Source organism: Rhamphochromis longiceps, linkage group LG7 (assembly GCF_057381845.1).
Source record: "Rhamphochromis longiceps isolate RC_006_pf linkage group LG7, R_longiceps_female_GT1.1, whole genome shotgun sequence".
Taxonomy (NCBI): Eukaryota; Metazoa; Chordata; class Actinopteri; order Cichliformes; family Cichlidae; genus Rhamphochromis; species Rhamphochromis longiceps.
The window spans coordinates 30,237,315-30,256,520 of NC_140563.1; the positions used below are offsets into that span (position 1 = coordinate 30,237,315).

A 19,206-nucleotide genomic window follows, 5' to 3' on the forward strand; every position below is an offset into this window, starting at 1 on the left:
GAATGTCACCTCTCTGGTGGGGAAGGAGCCTGAGTTAGTGCGTATGGTTGAGAGGTACCGGCTAGATATAGTCGGGCTCACCTCTACGCATGGCTTGGGGTCTGGAACCAGTCTCCTGGAGAGGGGCTGGACTTGGTCTCAGTCTGGAGTTGCCCCTGGTGAGAGGCGGTGGGCTGGGGTGGATATTCTAATATCCCCTTGGCTTGCTGCCGGTATGTTGGGGTTTTTCCCGGTGGATGAGAGGGTTTGTTCACTGCGCCTTAGGGTCCGGGAATGGGTTCTGACTGTCATCTGCGCTTATGCGCCGAGTGGCAGTTCAGAGTACCCAGCCTTCTTAGAGTCCCTGGGTGGGGTGCTGGAAGGTGCTCCACCTGGAGACTCGGTTGTCCTGCTGGGAGGCTTCAGTGCTCAAGTGGGTAATGACAGCGAGACCTGGAGGGGCATGATTGGGAGGAACGGCCTCCCTGATCTGAACCCGAGTGGTGTTTTGTTATTGGACTTCTGTGCAAATCACAGTTTGGCCATAACGAACACCTTGTTCGAACATAAGAGTGTCCATAAGTGCACGTGGCACCAGGACGCTATAGGCCGCAGGTCGATGATCGATTTTGTAATCATATCACCAGACCTGCGACCATATGTTCTGGACACTCGGGTAAAGAGAGGGGCTGAGCTGTCAACTGATAACCACCTGGTGGTGAGTTGGATCAGGTGGCGGGGGAGGACGCTGGACAGACCTGGTGCACCTAAACGCATAGTGAGGGTGTGCTGGGAATGTCTAGCAGAGGCCCCAGTCCGCGAAATCTTCAACGCACACCTCTGGCAGAGCTTCAACAGCATTCCGAGGGAGACTGGGGACATTGAGTCCGAATGGACCATGTTCAGCGTCTCCATTGCCGAAGCTGCTGCATTGAGCTGTGGCCGCAAGGTGGTTGGTGCCTGCCGTCGTGGTAATCCTCGAACCAAATGGTGGACACCAGAGGTGAGGGGAGCCATCAGGCTGAAGAAGGAGTCCTATCGGGCTTGGTTAGCCTGTGGGACTCTGGAGGCAGCCAACAGGTATCGACAGGCCAAGCGGAATGCGGCTCGGGCAGTGGCTGAAGCAAAAACTCGTCTGGGAGGAGTTCGGAGAGGCCATGGAAAAAGACTTTCGGACTGCCTCGAAGAGATTCTGGCAAACCATCAGGCGTCTCAGGAGGGGGAAGCGGTGCTCTACCTGCACTGTGTATAGTGCTGGCGGAGCGCTGCTGACTTCGACTGAGAAAATTGTCAGGCGGTGGAAGGAATACTTTGAGGACCTCCTTAATCCCACTGACACGTCTTCCGAGGAGGAAGCAGAGTCTGGGGATGAGGGGAATGACCCGCAAATTTCCGGAGGCGAGGACACTGAGGCAGTTAAACAACTCCTTGGTGGCAGAGCCCCTGAAGGCTCTGGATGTTGTAGGGCTGTCCTGGTTGACACGCCTCTACATTGTTGCGTGGAGATCAGGGGCAGTATCCCTGGACTGGCAGACCGGGCTGGTGGTCCCCATCTTTAAGAAGGGGGACCGGAGGATGTGTCCCAACTACAGGGGGATCACACTCCTCAGCCTCCCTGGGAAAGTCTATGCCAGGGTGCTGGAAAGGAGAGTTCGTCCGCTAGTCAAACCTCAGATACAGGAGGAACAATGCGGTTTTCGTCCTGGTCGCGGAACACTGGACCAGCTCTTTATCCTCTCAAGGATACTTGAGCATGCATGGGAGTTTGCCCAACCAGTCTACATGTGTTTTGTGGACTTGGAGAAGGCATTCGACCGTGTCCCTTGGGGTGTCCTGTGGGAGGTGCTGCGGGAGTATGGGGTGTCTGGCCCATTGCTATGGGCCATTCAATCCCTATACAACCGTTGCAAGAGCTTGGGTCGCATTGCCGGCAATAAGTCGGACTGGTTCCCGGTGGGTAATGGGCTCTGCTAGGGCTGCCCTTTGTCACTGATTCTGTTCATAAGTTTTATCGACAGGATTTCTAGGCGCAGCCAAGTGGCGGAGGTCTTTCACTTTGGTGGCCTCAGAATCTTATCTCTGCTTTTCGCGGATGATGTGGTTCTGTTGGCTTCATTGGGTGAGGGCCTCCAGCTCGCACTGGAATGGTTCGCAGCCGAGTGTGAAGCAGTGGGAATGAGGATTAGCACCTCCAAATGTGAAGCCATGGTTCTCAGCCGGAAATGGGTGGAGTGCCCACTCCGGGTCGGGGATGAGTTCCTGCCCCAAGTGGAGGAGTTCAAGTATCTCGGGGTCTTGTTCGCGAGTGATGGGAGAAGGGAGCCGGAGATCGACAGACAGATTGGTGCAGTGGCTGCAGTGGTGCGGACGCTGCACCGGTCCGTCGTGGTGAAGAGGGAGCTGAGTGTAAAAGTGAAGCTCTCAATTTACCAGTCGATCTACGTCCCTACCCTCACCTATGGCCACGAGCTGTGGGTAGTGACCGAAAGAACGAGATCGCGGATACAAAGGGCAGAAATGAGCTTCCTCCGGAGGGTGGCTGGCCTCTCCCTTAGAGATAGTTCGGCCATCCGGGAGGGGCTCAGAGTAGAGCCGCTGCTCCTCCACATCGAAAGGAGTCAGCTGAGGTGGATCGGGCATCTGACAAGGATGCCTCCTGGGCGCCTCCTGGGGGTGTCCCACCGGGAGGAAGCCCCGGGGCAGACCCAGGACACGCTGGGGAGATTATATCTCTCAGCTGGCCTGGGAACGCCTTGGTGTTCCCCCGGATAAGCTGGAGGAGGTGGCTGGGGAGAGGGAGGTCTGGGCTTCTCTGCTTAGGCTGCTGCCCCCACGACCCGGCCCTGGATAAAGCGGATGAAGATGGATGGATGGATAAAATAGTCTTATTTGGAAATTTCCTTCGAAATGCACAAGTGCAGATTCATTTAGATTGTGTGGAAATTGAAAGAGTGCATAAGTTTCTTGGTGTGATTATAGATGATAAATTAAGCTGGAAGTCACATATAAATCATATACATAACAAAATTTCAAGAAAGAGCCATAAGGATAATCCATAAAAGTGGTTACAGAGATCATACAAATCCACTATTCTTAAAATCAAAAATTCTAAAATTCACAGATCTGGTTCATTTTCTAACTGCACAAATTATATATAAAGCAATAAACAACCTACTTCCTGACAATATTCTCAAATTGTTTTCTAAAAGGGAACGGGGATACAATTTGAGGGGGGAATTAAATTTAAAACATCCTTGTATCCGTACAACATTAAAAAGTTTTTGCATCTCTGTGTGTTGAGTAACGCTGTGGAACAGACTATGTAAAGATATGAAGCAATGTCCGATCATGGTGCAATTTAAACAGTGGTTTAAGGATATGGTTTTTGCAGGGTGCAGGGAAGAGGTTGAGAGTTGATAGGGTGTTCTTGTCCAATATTTTCATATGTGTGCGGGTGCACGGGTATGTTGGTATGGGTATATATATATCTGTAGGTTTTGTATCCCTTGAGGTGTTACTGGGGTTATTGAAAATGTGTATATGTGTGTATGTGTATACAGTGGGGCAAAAAAGTATTTAGTCAGCCACCGATTGTGCAAGTTCCCCCACTTAAAATGATGACAGAGGTCAGTAATTTGCACCAGAGGTACACTTCAACTGTGAGAGACAGAATGTGAAAAAAAAATCCATGAATTCACATGGTAGGATTTGTAAAGAATTTATTCGTAAATTAGGGTGGTGGACACACAATTAGGTGTGTTATTAGGTTAGGTACACACACACTTGTACCCCTCTCCTTGTTCGGCCTGTGAGTTTAGGTGGACGGCCTCGTCTTGGTAGGTTTACAGTTGTGCCATACTCCTTTCATTTCTGAATGATCGCTTGAACAGTGCTCCGTGGGATGTTCAAGCCTTGGGAAATCTTTTTGTAGCCTAAGCCTGCTTTAAATTTCTCAATAACTTTATCCCTGACTTAGACAACCTCTGAGGTCATCATGGAGCAGCTGTATTTATACTGACATTAGATCACACACAGGTGGACTCTATTTAGTCATTAGCACTCATCAGGCAATGTCTATGGAGAACTGACTGCACTCAGACCAAAGGGGGCTGAATAATTACACACACCCCACTTTTCAGTTATTTATTTGTTTGGAATGTTTGGAAAAATGTTTGGAATCATGTATGATTTTCGTTCCACTTCTCACGTGTACACCACTTTGTGTTGGTCTTTCACGTGGAATTCCAATAAAATTGATTCATGGTTGTGGCTGTAATGTGACAAAATGTGGGAAAGTTCAAATACTTTTTCAAGCCACTGTAAATGCATAAACATGCAAGATCTCCTGCCTGAAGTGCGGGAGTGAGCAAATTTATTAGACCACCCGTCGTAAATGCATGAAAATACAAATATTTTAGAAACATGCCAAAAGCTTTTTAACACAATAATTGTTGTTTTTTTATTAGGCAATTGACAAACTGAATTAATGTTTCTTTACCCAAAATTAAGCCGGCACACTGAGAAATCAGAAATCAATCAAGTAAGCAAGTAAATAACTCTAAATTGGCATCTTAATAAAGATAATAACAATAACTGAGTTCAGTTTTATTTTATTATATTTATATATCACCAAATCACAACAGCAATTGCCTCAAGGCACAATAATATGCTTGACTATTTTTCCGACTATTTTGTAAAAATGTAAATAAAAAAAATTGTGGATAAAACATCAATAATATTTTTGCAGTAAAAATATTATTTTATTTAAATAGCCTGCATATACTGCTCAGTTAACCATTACAGAAAACCCAAAAAGGATTCCTTTAATTATCAACACTGTCAATATTTGGGATAAAACTTTCATTGAGGAGCGGACAAATACATTTGCTAAGAACTGTTTACCAATCGAAACAAGACACCCTTCAGCCCAATTAGCTTAAAATCTAAAGTGATACATGTTGTTTTTTACTATGTCAAAAAACAATTAAGCTAGTTTTCGTGATTTCATGATTTTAGAACACTTAACCCCTTTGAAGCAAATATGTGATTTCTTTGTCATATTGGCCATGAGAGATGTCCAAGCGCTATTGTCCATAAACGGGGGGAATGGTGTGTATGATTGTGGAAATCAGTGTATTCGGAAAATGGGGACAGAGCGTCATCTTTGATAGCTTCCTACCCAACCAGTGAAAGCTTCAATGCAGAATGATTCCTGCTCCTAGCCGTTCATTGGCTCGCCATCCTTTTCCATACCCCAAAAGGTTCACCTGGCCTGCATTAAATAAACAAGGCCAATAAGAAATCACAAGAATAATACAAAAATGTCAGCCAGTTAAGCTAAAATACATTAAGTTATTCCTGTTTACACAACTTATAAATAGATAAACAAACAGTATATTTAACCAATAAGGATTTAACTAAAACATTTCAACTGCTATCCGGTTGTTCAGTGATGACGCGACGAATCCTACTTCCGGGTCTAAAGTAGTCTGCGTTTAATAGGGCTTTTGTGTTGTTAACATGTTTAATGTTATGTATTTTCTTCTATTTGATCTCAAAAAGCTCCTAAAACAGTCAGCGATCACTGTTAACCTCCCTCGGCTTTTATTACCGCTAATCATTTATTTAAGCTCAGTTTTTAAAACCTTAGGATGTAACTACAGCCCAGCCCATGCAGCAGTATATGAATGACTAACTTCGTATTGTGGATGGATTATCTCAGTTGTTCTCCTGGCTGAAGTTTGGTCCTTTTACAGCATCCTGCCATGCGATTACATTTGTTCCTGACCACCGAGAACACTCACGGTAACTTTTATCGAGTGGGGAAAAAAGTTAGCTTGTTTATATTATGCTAACATAGCTGTGTCACTAGCGGTCACGTAGCACATCATTATATACCAGCTAGCCAAACTTCAGTAACCCTACAAACGTCACTGCTGTTTAGTTTTCTGTCTTCATTTATGCTGGAAGTGATAGCAGAGCTGTACGTTTTAATTTGTTTCCAAAACCCCGCAGTCAGGACATGCTATATTGTATACCCAAGGAGCTCATCGTGGACTACAGGAGGAATGCTGAGCCACATCCACCCATCCACATTAAGGGGACGGCTGTGGAGCGTGTGAGCAGCTTCAAGTTCCTGGGAGTCCACATCTCCGAGGATCTCACCTGGACGACCAACTGCTCCAAGCTGGTCAAGAAGGCTCACCAGCGCCTCTTCTTCTTGAGGACTCTGAGGAAGAACCACCTGTCCTCAGACATCCTGGTGAACTTCTATCGCTGCACCATCGAGAGCATCCTGACCAACTGTATAACAGTCTGGTACGGGAACTGCTCTGCCTCGGACCGGAAGGCGTTGCAGAGGGTCGTGAAAACTGCCCAGCGCATCGCCGGAGCACCACTTCCTGCCATAAAAGACATCTACAGGAAGCGGTGTCTGAAAAGGGCTGGGAAAATCATCAAAGACCCCAGTCACCCATCACATGGACTCTTCACCCTCCTGCCCTCTGGGAGGCGCCACAGGAGCCTCCGGACTAAGACCACCAGGTACCGGAACAGCTTCTTCCCCACAGCTGTCAGACTCCTGAACTCTGCCTCCTGACATCTGACCCACGTTAAACTCATGGACTGAACATACACACACCCACAATGGACAACTGTACCCTCAAACACAATAATAACATGGACTGAACCACCACTCACAACCACTAGCACTTTATATAGCCTCTGTAGAAACTATCTACACCCTCACTTATCTTAACTGCACTACTGTATAGCTCTGTGTAAATAATCATTCTGTACATTCGATAATTTTTAATCCTACAACTGTTTACAACTTGCATAGTTCCCATTTCTGTATAGCTGTATATCCCAGATTCTGTAAAGTTATTTATTTCATATTCTGTATAGTTTTTCATCTTTATATCCTGTTCATATCCTGTACATAGCTTGTACTCACTACAGCCTGTACATACTTATAGTTATAGAATATTCACAACATACTTCATACCGTGTACATTATAACATACCATAATAGACCCATTTCTGTAATATACTCACATATCTATATTATTGCTAATATATATTGTAATATATCTATATCACTAAAGCACTTCTGGATGGATGCAAACTGCATTTCGTTGCCCTGTACCTGTGCATGTGCAATGACAATAAAGTTGAATTCTATTCTATTCTATTCTAATTCTATTTAGATAGAAGCTAGCGAGCTAACTCCCTGCTAACTTCTAACTCCGTTAAATGTCATAAATTCCGTTTTCATGGATGCCTGAATGTTAAACTCGATTGTTACACCTGGTAGAGCAGATCACTGATCATTTTATTAAAGATGAAAGACTTTAGACAGTTTTTCAACTCTCAGTAATGCCATAGTGATCGTTTGATATATGGACCTGCAGCGGAGTTTAGACCCAGACACGGCTAGTGACGTCAGACTGAACAACCGGATACACATAATATATAGCTTCACAACATTTGTTATTCAACAACTATCGGTCAAATCAAAAATCAAAATCAAATTGTTTGGACCGGCAGCAGCCAATTAACCTATTGGCTGAGCAAAGTTATGTGGTTGGAGTCATGCATTTGTGATGCGTTCATTAGCAGGAAATAAGTGCAGGAAATTACTAAATTCTAGTAAAACAGATTTTACTCTGGGTTGCACTTGTACTTGTGACATGTGCAGTGACAATAAAGTTGAATTCTATTCTATTCTATTCTATATTCTTCAAGAACAGCTTGTTGCCCTATTGGGGCCCCTTGTTAACTCTCTCTCTGATTCTATAAATAACCTGGGCATCTATTTGGATAGCTCCTTTAAGCCCAAAAAAGTGTCATCTGTAGTTAAATCTAGCTTCTTTCAACTATGCTAGATTTCTAAAGCTAAGCGTTATATACAATACAGGAGACTTTGAAAAACTGATCCATGCTTTTGTGACCTCCAGGTGTGACTATTGCAATTCTCTTTACTGTAGTCTCCAATCCGTCTCTCTTCAAAGGCTACAACTGTCAGAATCCTGCGGCTCACCTTCTTGCCAGAGCTGGAAAAATTGATTCTATCACTCCAGCTCTTGTTGATTAAATTGGTTACCTATCAAATATTGCGGTCAGTTTAAAATTTGGCTACTCCCTTTCAAAATTCAGAATAATATTGCACCCAGTCAGTTATCTCACTGATCTTCTCAATCTGTACACTCCTCGCTGAGCGTTAAGATCATCAGGTCAATCACTCCTGGCCCAACCTAAGTTTAAGTATGTGACATTATTGAGGCTTCTTATCAGATGTGTTTTATGCTGAAACCAGCAAAAATTAAATGATTCATCATTCTGATAAAATGTTTCGTGCATGTTCATCGAGCCAAACATATATTTACTATATTACTTCATCATTGGATCTGGACATGAACCTGCAACATGAAGTGGATACTGATACCAAACTTTGCAGAAACCTTGGTTTTTAGTTTAAATGACCAAATAACATCCAATCAAAAATAACAACCTTCTTTCAAGGCTAGAAGTAACATCCCCCAAACTCTCCCCAGACATGCCACCCGCCACACCTCATCTGGTGCAGATAATTAGCAATTATGCCTCAACAACACCCAGACGCTCAGACTCAGTACAAGGCAAGTAGGGGTTACAGAGGGTGTAACACCTCATCACTGTATTATATCATTTACATTGTTGACCCTGTTTTTACCTCTGAGCATGACATTAAGCTCTCATTAGCACAATCCCATTTTAGATCAGCGTTTAGCATATACACTTTAGGATTACAGAATTTAAGATGAGATTTTCCTAAAAATGATATAGGTAGACAGCTCATTCTAATTGTTATATGTTCCATACAGTGTGTATGATTTTCTGACTTGCCCCCAAAATTACAACTATTCTCTAAGTATTAACTTTATTTCCAGCCTTAATCATGCATCATCATTCATGTTTTTAAACATTCTTTTTTCATTCTAATAGAAAAACTGTTCCACTTGTTCCCTCACATAATTTCAAACCTTTAATAACCAGGAATTTAAAAAGTATTTATAAAGAACTTGTTAAAAAAAACCCTCAAAATGAACACGAAGAGGTTGGAGACCAGATGATTAAAGTGGGGTCTGCAAACACAAAGAATCCAAGAAAACCATCAAATTACAGGAACCATGACATAAACTATAACAATAATGTAAATAACTTAATAAAAGTATGTTACTTTAATAAAATGTGAATTCTGTTGGTTATTTTTGTCTTTTTGTCTCTTTGAAAGATGACAGAGTTATACAAGAAACAAAATCAGAGTGAGACATTGAAATAAAGTTCACCAATTGTTGAATCAACCATGGACATCAAAACTATGCTGTATTCACCTGACTGGACACTGAACCATCACAAGCATCGGCTGCTGTAAAAGCACATTAACAAAGATCACAGCAGCTGACATTAAGGGTTTGTTGTGGGCTGCATCAGGCTGAGTCCCTGCACAGCGAGGCACAGAACCTCCAGCAGAACCTCTGGGGGCAGCTCGGGCCGGTCCCAGCCGTCACTCAACTCTTTCAGCTTCTGATCGTTCAAACAGATGAACTCGGCCGCCCAGCGGAGCTCCCCTCCCTCCTGCAGGGGGACGGGCAGGGACTCTGGCAGTTTGGCCCGACCGTCCTTCAGACCATCCACCTGGAGAAGCAGAGAGGGAGCTGTTCTCAGATCAGATTCAAACATGAGGAAGACTCTGCCCACAGGCTGCTGATAGTGGGCGGAGCTGCTGTTGATGTGCTTTTACACGTGTGGGATTTTCTGTTTAGTTTTAGTTTTATTCTTCATCATAAAAACATGATAGACGATGTTTTAAGGCAACGGTCCACAACCCCCGGGCCTCGGACCGGTACCGGTCTGTGAGTCATTTGGTACCGGGCCGCGAGAGTTGAGGCTCAGGTGTGAAATGTATAGTTTCAGGGTTTTTATCGGTTTTCAGCGTTATTTTGTTATCGTTTTTATCGTTTACTCGGTTTTCCTGGGTCTTTTCACGTGTGTTATGAATAAAAAAAAATTTCGGTACCGGTACTAGTTTTATTTTATCGTATTTATCCGCGACACCTTAAAGGGCGGTCCATGAAAATATTGTCGGGCATAAACCGGTCCGTGGCGCAAAAAAGGTTGGGGACCGCTGCTTTAAGGTGTCAGATTACACATGTTCAGTGTGCTGAGTCTGTAGGATAAGGTGTGATGAGACTGGCAGCTGTTGAGAGGAGCATGTAGATGAATGCAGATGAATGAGTGAATGGACCCACCAGCTGATTGAGCACTCTCAGAGTGTCTGGACTGCAGCAGGTCAGAAGTGGCGGCACTTCATCTGGCAGAGCTGCACAAACATGAAGAAGAAAGACAAAGTTTGATGACGATGTGACGAACTGAAACGCTTTGCTTCAGATGTGTCAGTAAAACTGTGAGCTGAGCTCTCACACACTCCCAAATAACACCTGAGCAGCTTTATCTCAGCTCCACCACCTCCTGCTCACATACCACACCTCATGTGGAGGATCTACATGTTACTGGATGGGATAAATGTCTCAGAGCGGGTCATCTGACTGGGTTCAGTGACCAGGTACCTAAAGCTGCTCACCCTCTCCACTTCAAGTCTCCTAACTTGAAGTTTATCCGGGGCTTCAAGCTAGGGGACTTGAAGTGGAGAGGGTGAGCAGCTTTAGGTACCTGGGCGTCTACATCAGTGAGGACCTCACCTGGACACTGAACACCACACAGCTGGTCAATGGCTGTATTTCCTAAGGAGGCTGAGGAAATTTGGTATGTCAGCCAAGATCCTCAGCAGGTTCTACAGCTGCGTTATGGAGAGCACACTGACCAGCTGCATCTCTGCATGGTACGGCAGCACTACTGCTATGGACTGCAAACACCTGCTGACAGTGATAACAACTGCCGAGAATATCATTAGGACTCCACTGCCCTCTCTGCAGAGTATCTACCATCGCAGAGTCTAAAGGAGAGCTGCCTCCATCCTCAAAGACCCCACGCACACCCAACACGGTCTGTTCACACTTTTGCCCTCGAGACGAAGGTTTAGAAGTGTGAAATCCAGAACATCCCAATTCAACAACTCCTTCTTCCCCACTGCTATCAGATTCTTGAGCAGCTGACCTATTTCAACAGTAATACTATTTTTTGCACATCAGGTCATCTTGCATATTAAGCTCATAGCTCTTTTGCACACACATTTATTTCACTCTTAAATTTTGTCTTCATTTATTTATTTATACTATTTGTATTTTATCTGTTCTATTTCTATTTGTATATACTAACTGGGCATCTGTGTGTGGACAGCAAAGAAAGAATTTCATTGCACAGAGAAATGCTTTTCTTTGTATAGATGACAATAAACACTTTGAATCTTTGAATCTGACTTACTGTGCAGAGCACTGACCAACATATGAACAGCATTCTGCTCACTTGTGGAGATGTTTGAGACATTGAGAAGGTCCATGAAGGAAGAGACAGCCTCAGACTCACACTCAAACACTCCATTACTGCAATGATCCAGCTGAGAGGAGCAGAGGATTGTGATTATTATTAATATTATTGTTAATAGTCTTGTTCTGGAGCATACATTTGTAGAAAGCAAGAGCTGGGGGTGGGCTACAGAGCAGCTTCCAGATGGGAGGAAAGTGACACACAGCTTGGCAGCGTGGTGTACCTGAACTAAAGCTGTGCTTGATTTAAGATCACAAATACAATCAGCAGGTCTGTTCTTTGTTCAGATAAACAAATAAAAAATAAGACAGGCCTGCTGTCCATCTGCCTGTAAGAGAGAGAAGTTTCCACCATTGCATTAACTGATAAAGACGTCAGTGAGAGATGAAACCTGATGAGGAGCTTTTTGTAAATATTCTCCTTACTGTTTTATCCAGCAGAGAGAGATTGTCTCCATCCTCTACGAGCTTGCTGAGTGTTTGCAGCAGATCACAACGGGTCGACTCAGGAAGATCTGCCAGCGGCTGCAGTAGAGCTTCCTTCATCTCTAGTTCTGCAGCAAACAAAGAAACAGCAGCAATGAGCTGACCACACTGTCAGTACATGAAAACAGAGTTTGTGCTGGAACCAGCAGTTTGTTAAACAGCAGGTCTTAAATCTCTAAAGATAACAAGCGGATTATTTCAGAACTGTGAAGAGCTCAGCAGATTTAAACACACACTTACCTTCTTTTACTTTTTTCACAGTTGGATTGCTTACGTCATCACAAAGGAGCCAATCTGGAAACAGATCTCAAAGTGATTATCACCAGAAACTCTGAAAGTCTTTACTCTTACAAAACTGAACCACAGACAAACACACATTTTACAATAAAAGTCTGGACAGACCGACTCTTTGTTTATTCTTAGTTTTTTTTTTCCTACTGATATTCAACTGATAACTACACTTTATTGCCAAAAGTCACTCGTCTGACATGACACGCATGTGACATCCCATTGTTAATCCACTGGGTTTATTATGATGTCGACTCACCCTTTACAGATAAAAAAGCTCTCAACTCTTCTCAGCCTTTCAACAGGTTTAAAAGTGTTTATGGGAATTTTTGCCCATTCTTCCAGAAGCACATTTGTGAAGTCAGACAGGGGTTTTCAATAAGAACGTCTGACACACAGACTCTGCTCTAATTCTTCCAAAATGTTTTCTATCGTGTTGACATCAGAACTCTGTGCAGGCCAGTCAAGTTCTTCCATACCGGACTAACTGATCCATGTCTTTATGGACCTACTGTGCGCATTTATGTTGGAACGGGAGGGGGCTGTCCCCAAATTGTTTCTACAAAGTTGGTAGTAGGAAGTTTTCCAAGATGTCTTGTTATGTTGACGCACTAACACTTCCTTTCCCTGGAACTAAGGTGCCAGGCCCTGCTGCTGAAAAACAGCCGAATACCATAATACTCGCTCCATCAAACTTTATACTAAGCACAATGCATCCAGAGAAGTTCTTGACAGTATTTTTAATTTCTTCTTCTTCAATAACACCATTCAAGCAATTTTTCCACACTTGCTACCTCCTGCTGGAACGCCAAAAAAGACCTCTAGGTACCGTTCAAAAAGACACTGAAAGACAGTCAGTTGGTTTTCAACATTAAAATGTTTGCTGGTTATTTCCTGCAAATTGTATCTGCAGAAAGTAAAACTCTGAAGGTAGAGACTCCGTGTAGAGAGCACTCTCTCCTGGGATAATGAAATGTGAGCACCTTTGTGTCTGTCTGTGAAGTTTTTTGGCTATTCATAATTATTTTTGGTGTGGAACCTAAAAAAAAAAACAACCCAAAAAAAACAAAGCTCATAGTCCAATGAGGATGACACTAAGCATAGGTCTAATCGTGGTTGGTTGAAATGTTGAAATGTTCACCTGAACAGGAAAAGGAGGGATTTATGACAAAGAGAGAAACAGCATAAGGACTTTTTTACTGATGTAAGCATTTCAATCTGGAAAGTGTCTGATTTTAACTCTGATGCTGAATAAATAAACTCTGAATAAACTCAGCAGTCTAAAGTGAAAGCTCGATGCTCCGTCGTCTTTGGTTTACAGTTTGATACAGATGTTTTTCTCTTAGTAACATTGAGTAACTGTGAGTGCAACTGTGAATACAAATATGACATCAAAAAAATGTTTTCAAATTTGCAAAAGAAGAGAAGTTCAGACACCCAGTGACCTACCGAGTAAACTACGAGTCCATGGCTCACATGAGATCTCTAAATGAGAGAAAAAGAGAAAGACTACTCAGTAACACCGACACACACACACACACACACACACATTAAACACAGTGTTGTGCTCTTACTCAGTTTCTCATTCTCTATCTTTATCTCCACCAGGCTATAAGCAAAGATGGATTTTGCTGGCACAGTGAAGCTTGTCTCCGCCTTACTGCTCCCCTGAAGAAATACAATATTATTATTATTATTTAGACCAATAATACATCTTTACAATCACAACGAGAGGGAGACAAGGTCAGAGAATCTTTACTATGACTTTGAGAGTTCTGGAGCTGCTGACAGCAACAGATCCACAGAGGGCAACCCCACACGAACCACAGATATACTCAGAGAACTGGAGTTATAGTAAGTAACAACTATTTTGACTATTTGCAAATGATTTCTCCTTCTGCTCAGTGTTTATTGGCGGTTGACAAACAACGTATTGGTGCATTACCCCACCAAGTTTATTGAGTGTGCACCAAAATGTCACTTAAAGATTAGATCCGATCATACAAATGCGTTTATCAAAGACAACTAAACATTGCCTGATAACTGTTACTTCTAGAAATACTTCTCAATAAATCAATTAACTCTAGTTTCAGTTTAATTCTGTTTAGGTTTTGAATCAGTGGTCTCATTTCAAAATCGTTGCTATATGTTCAGTGTTCCCACATGGTCACTTTAACAGTAGAAAGTTGTATTTATCGCTCTTTGTCACTCATGTCTATGTCACTCTTTTACTGCACTGTTTACTACCTGCACTGTTCTCACATGCCACCAAACCTGCAGGTTAAAGCTTGTTTAATGTCCAGTCACAGTGAGCTGTGTCTTCTTACAATCAGCTCCACCAGATATTATCTGGACAAGTTCAGACCTGCAGTGCCACCCAGGATAAATAACACCTCCAGCCACGGTTTAAGTTCAGTACCAGGCTTTAAGCCTTGTTTAGTCTGCATTTCTTCACTGAGCCTGAAGGAACATTGGGGTGACAGGATAAGTGTCCAACCCTCTTTACACATGAGACATGGATAAAGGCTTCAAACACTATGTCTGTAAATAAACCAAAAACATTGGCATATTATGTACTGATTATAACAGTCCGAGAAGTCTGCTGTTCATGGTTGTTGAATTTCAAATAAACTACCTTGGTGCCCCACCTAGCAGGTTTGTCTCCTAACAGTGGCCCTGGAATGACTCCTACAAGGTCTTGGTTTGCCCTAAAACAGTCTATGGGTTCCTGTATGTGAAGATCAGAAACAGATACTCTTGTCCCTGCAGACCGCTGAATTCACTCACTCACCTTTGCAAAGACACTCAGCATCTTTACATAAGAAGTGAAAATGGAGCCATCAGTCGTAGACTTTCTAATAATTTTGACAGGACTGGAGTTGTAAACTATTTGAGAGACAAACATCAGTTTATCCTTCTCTTTCAGTCCCAGCAGGTTCAAGGTATCCTTGTGTATTTTCCTGGATTTAAAAGGATCCAACACAGAGGAAAAATTGGCTTTTATTTTGAAAATACACAAATAAATAAATAATCAAAAAGACAGACGTACCTGCCCTTGAATCTGCTCACCACAGTTTTAACATTGGCCTTCTTTGTCATCATGCTGACGGGCTGAACCAGTCCATCCACAGAACTAGTGCTGGCATTAATATAAGCTTCACCCACATTACTGCATTCTCCACCTATACCTCCACTCCCACTCTTCTCTGTAGTGATCCTAAAGTCTTCTACCAAGACTTCCTCGGTGTAATCTGGCAGGAGAATGGAGCATCATTTTTCATACTCGGTTTCATTTTTTTCTGTTTCATATGAGGTCAGCATGCTGTCATGCAGGTCAGCTCAGTGAGGGTGAACTGTTTAGGAGACACAGGTTCATGAGTGGCAGGGTTAGTGGGCTTAGAAACCTTTTATTCAAGGCTTTACAGCGCTGGGTCTTTTTTTACTGTGCATAATCAAGATCTGGAAATGTGTGTTTTCACTTTACATTCTGAGGCGCTGTGGCTTCGGCTTCTTTTGGCCAATTTGCATGATTGACATCTCTTTTGAATTGTTTCAGCCAAATGAATCACAGCAATGTGGCATTGTTCATGTCAGTTCCACTAATTAGAAATTACAAGGTGAAAAATACACATCACCCTAAATTACAACACTTGCCCTGTAACAATCAAATGTCTGTAACTGGGCAGAAAATGGTGATTTTTAACGGAAACGTCTCTGAGGCATTGTGGAAGATGAAGTAAGGAAGGAAACATTCTGTAGAGCCAAATGGATGTTTACACATTGGAAATAACGAGCACGGTAAGCCCGATTTTCATGTTATTGATTGTCGATTATCAAAAATATTATGATCTTCTTTTGTGGCTGGTTTGGTGAATTTTTGTCACATTGTGATGAAACTTGCAAACCATCCTATCTTTGTAAATATGAACTACAAGTATACTTTGATAGGTAAAGTTAAGTGGTAAACAATCCTACTTAAATTTATGCTGGAATTATTGTGTGAATTAATGTGCATAAATTATGTATGATGGGATGGTATGCCGGAACACCGGGACTTTTATTACCAAGTCCATGTTACAGACGATTAAACGGGAACTTTGCCCTCTTGCTCCCAGTACCAGGGGCAATGGAGGGTAAATTTTAAACTGTCTCCTAAACAGCTCACCAGGTGAACCTGTTGACCTTCCTTCATAGAACCATGGTTACTCAGTAACGCCTTGTTTCTTGATAACATACCTGGAGAGAAGTTTTCTTCCTCGGTGAGCTCGGGCAGGCTATAGTGTATCACTTTGTACTTCTGTACCGGCCAAAAAATTCCCTCAGTGACTTTGACCAGAGTCAGCAGATCCATTTTACAGTTTAAGTTATCATTAGAGATGAGGTCTGTTCCTCCCAGCGTCTGGACAAATGCTTTGGCTTCAGCAGCAAACATCTTCTGTGGAAACAAGAATAACATTTCTGTACGTCAGCACAGAAGATTTCCATTTTTTTTTTCTACATTTATGGCACAGGAAGATCTTGAGGAAAGTAGTTTCTAGTTATTTGGCAGGTTTAGATGCATCAGTCAAAGCAGATGACTCAGTTAAAATATAATCAACAAATAAGAATTAACAGGGAAACTGAGATTAAAACACTCAGCGGGTGTCTGTATGGTTGGTGCAGATTTTCATACCAGGTGCCCTCCCTGATGCATTGCTACGAATTATATGTCATAACAAATGCACAAGCAAAAAGATAATCCAAGCAAATAATTTCATTTCGCTGGCGCAATTACATTTCTCTACAGTTTCACGCTCTCTGCATTTGGAGAGAAATCCTGCTCGCACGACTACATTTACTTTTAACAGTTTGGAGGCAGAACCTAAGGCAGGACGGGGTCACTTTGATGGACACCAGATTACTCAGCTCCCTGTGGGTTCAGGCTCCACTGTAATATTTCATCCAGATAATGTTTGGGTCCTCTGAACAGACAGACTGTGGAGTGGACTGGAGAGCAGGATGTGACAGGCTGTCATTTGGTAAGTAGCTCATTGGTCTGAACTAGTGTCTGATAAACAGCTGTTGCATCATGCTTTGGAAATCTAAAGGCTCCTATTACTACATTACACACAGTGATTGTAGCTGCTGTGTGACAGGTGTGCTAAGTTGTAATGCTTTGTGGTTATATCTGTAGTTACCTAAATCCTTTACTTATATAAAAGTAATAATACTATATTTATGTACATTCTGTAAAAGTACATTTTACTTAAGTAAGTACAAATATTATTCATGAAAATAATTCAATTATATATCATCGTTGAGTAGTTAAAGTGTACAACACAGCTGGAGCTAATTCACTGAAGCTAAACCACACAACAATTCATTAGCTGATTTATATTTTATATTAATCTCATTCTGATTAGACTTCATAATGGAATATGTGCATGAATAAATACAATAAAATAAATAAAAACTCAGTATGAAAGCCTCTGTGCTACACACCAGTCTTGAGGATTTTGTGACTTTTTGAAAGTAAGTTTGCCAGGTTAATACCTCCTCAAAAGTCCTCCTCAAAGTCAAGTGAGAGTTTAATGCAGCGCTGCCTGAACACAACCGACACTCAAAAGTCTCTGAATCTTTCTGAGGTTATAACAAAAAGATGATGTCATAACAATCCGTAGTTTTGTCATTCAGAGCGAATTTGCTCACACAGAGCTGATCGCCTGCACGTCTTTACTTCTGAACCACTCAGCTTCTTCAAGATGCTCCTTTTACCCCGATCATCTCACAAGTTAAAGTCATCAGTATGCAGATTTTCCACCGCCTTGTTTTAGCCCACAGTGGTATCACTGTCAGAGGCAATGAGTCTGGGAATAAATGTATTTGTGTTTGTTTTTTTAATATGGCTTTACATGTATTGACTCCTGCAGTAAAAAATCAGTAATGATCTCACTGATGGCATTGCTGGAAGCTAAATGACATCATGCTGAACTGTGACACAGCAACATCTGCTTGCTTTTCCTTAGTGTTTCTACATGTGCATGTTAATACAGGGGTGCACTTACAAACTGCTCTAAACAGGATCTTCATCACTTCTCATCTGAGCAGAAATAAGATATTTTTCACATTTGATGCTCTCTTTGTGGGATTATCCAGTAACATGTTATAAAGGTTATGGCATTTACTTTGTTAGTAATACAAATGAATATGATGACAAGAATTGAGATACTGAGATTTTATAAATAATAAAATCTGCTCCAACTTCATCACCTGCAGAATCAATGTTATGCAGAGCTGATGCATGTAAAACCAAATATGATGTTCAATACACTCAAATATGCTTTACCTACTGTTTGATTACTATTTAAATGCGTGCATACATGCAGATGGATCTGATATAATTTTGAACTGTTCATCAGGCTGTAAGCATGTAAAACTTTTTCATGCCTGTGTCCTGACAGCAAAGTTAACGTGAAACATGAATCTTAAAGAGTTTCTTACCTCCGGCAGATTTTCACACCCAACGGCTAAACCAGTTCAGACAATGAATCACTGCACAGTCACACGTGTCAGGGTCAGGTCAATGCAGAGTGCAACAGCTGGAGGTCCCACAAAGCAGCAGGAAGCTTCTTCTAAAAAGAAAATTTAGTTTAAAGTCTGCGTTTAACAGATTTAAAACCAGAGAGGAAAACAACACAAAGCCTGTGTTTGAGTCTCTCAGCTGAAAATATGCTGCAGTGTCTGTGAAGAGCAGCAGGGCGTGTGCTGAAGACGGTAAACACGCTGCAACAGAAAAACCTGTTGGCTCATTTTACAGCGAGAAAAACTTCACAGAAAACCTGTAGGAACCTGTGAGACTGCTTTTTTTAAACTCTCTCTTTATAAACAATAGATTCTTCAGTAAAACTGTCACTGACTGCTGATTACTCTGGTAATCTCTGTCCAAACATTGAAGGACATGACTGTGCATGCAGCAGCTTGTAAGTTC

General features: G+C 42.2%; 1 protein-coding gene across 1 annotated transcript; it reads right to left on the reverse strand.

Annotated features, from left to right (window-relative positions):
- Nucleotides 1–7,288: 7,288 nt before the first annotated feature.
- LOC146665569 (uncharacterized) lies at nt 7,289–19,010 on the reverse strand. The gene is made up of 11 exons (XM_085413305.1): nt 18,720–19,010; nt 16,476–16,674; nt 15,289–15,490; nt 15,031–15,199; nt 13,814–13,907; nt 13,689–13,724; nt 12,192–12,245; nt 11,892–12,019; nt 11,404–11,536; nt 10,272–10,342; nt 7,289–9,657 (listed from the first exon to the last, which is right to left on the reverse strand). The coding sequence occupies exons 2-11, from the start codon at nt 16,669–16,671 to the stop codon at nt 9,427–9,429; spliced, it is 1,314 nt and encodes a 437-aa protein (XP_085269431.1). The 5' UTR covers nt 16,672–16,674; nt 18,720–19,010; the 3' UTR covers nt 7,289–9,426.
- Between the last annotated feature and the right edge of the window lie 196 nt (nt 19,011–19,206).

Bases quoted from the DNA above. Each gene is read 5' to 3' on its own strand.
- LOC146665569 (XM_085413305.1), bottom strand. From the start codon at position 16,671: ATGTTTGCTGCTGAAGCCAAAGCATTTGTCCAGACGCTGGGAGGAACA. The intron at 15,491-16,475 runs GTATGTTATCAA...TTCTCCTGCCAG, and splicing joins GGAAGAAAACTTCTCTCCAG to ATTACACCGAGGAAGTCTTG. The intron at 9,658-10,271 runs GTGGGTCCATTC...CTGCTTCTCCAG, and splicing joins TGAGAGTGCTCAATCAGCTG to GTGGATGGTCTGAAGGACGG.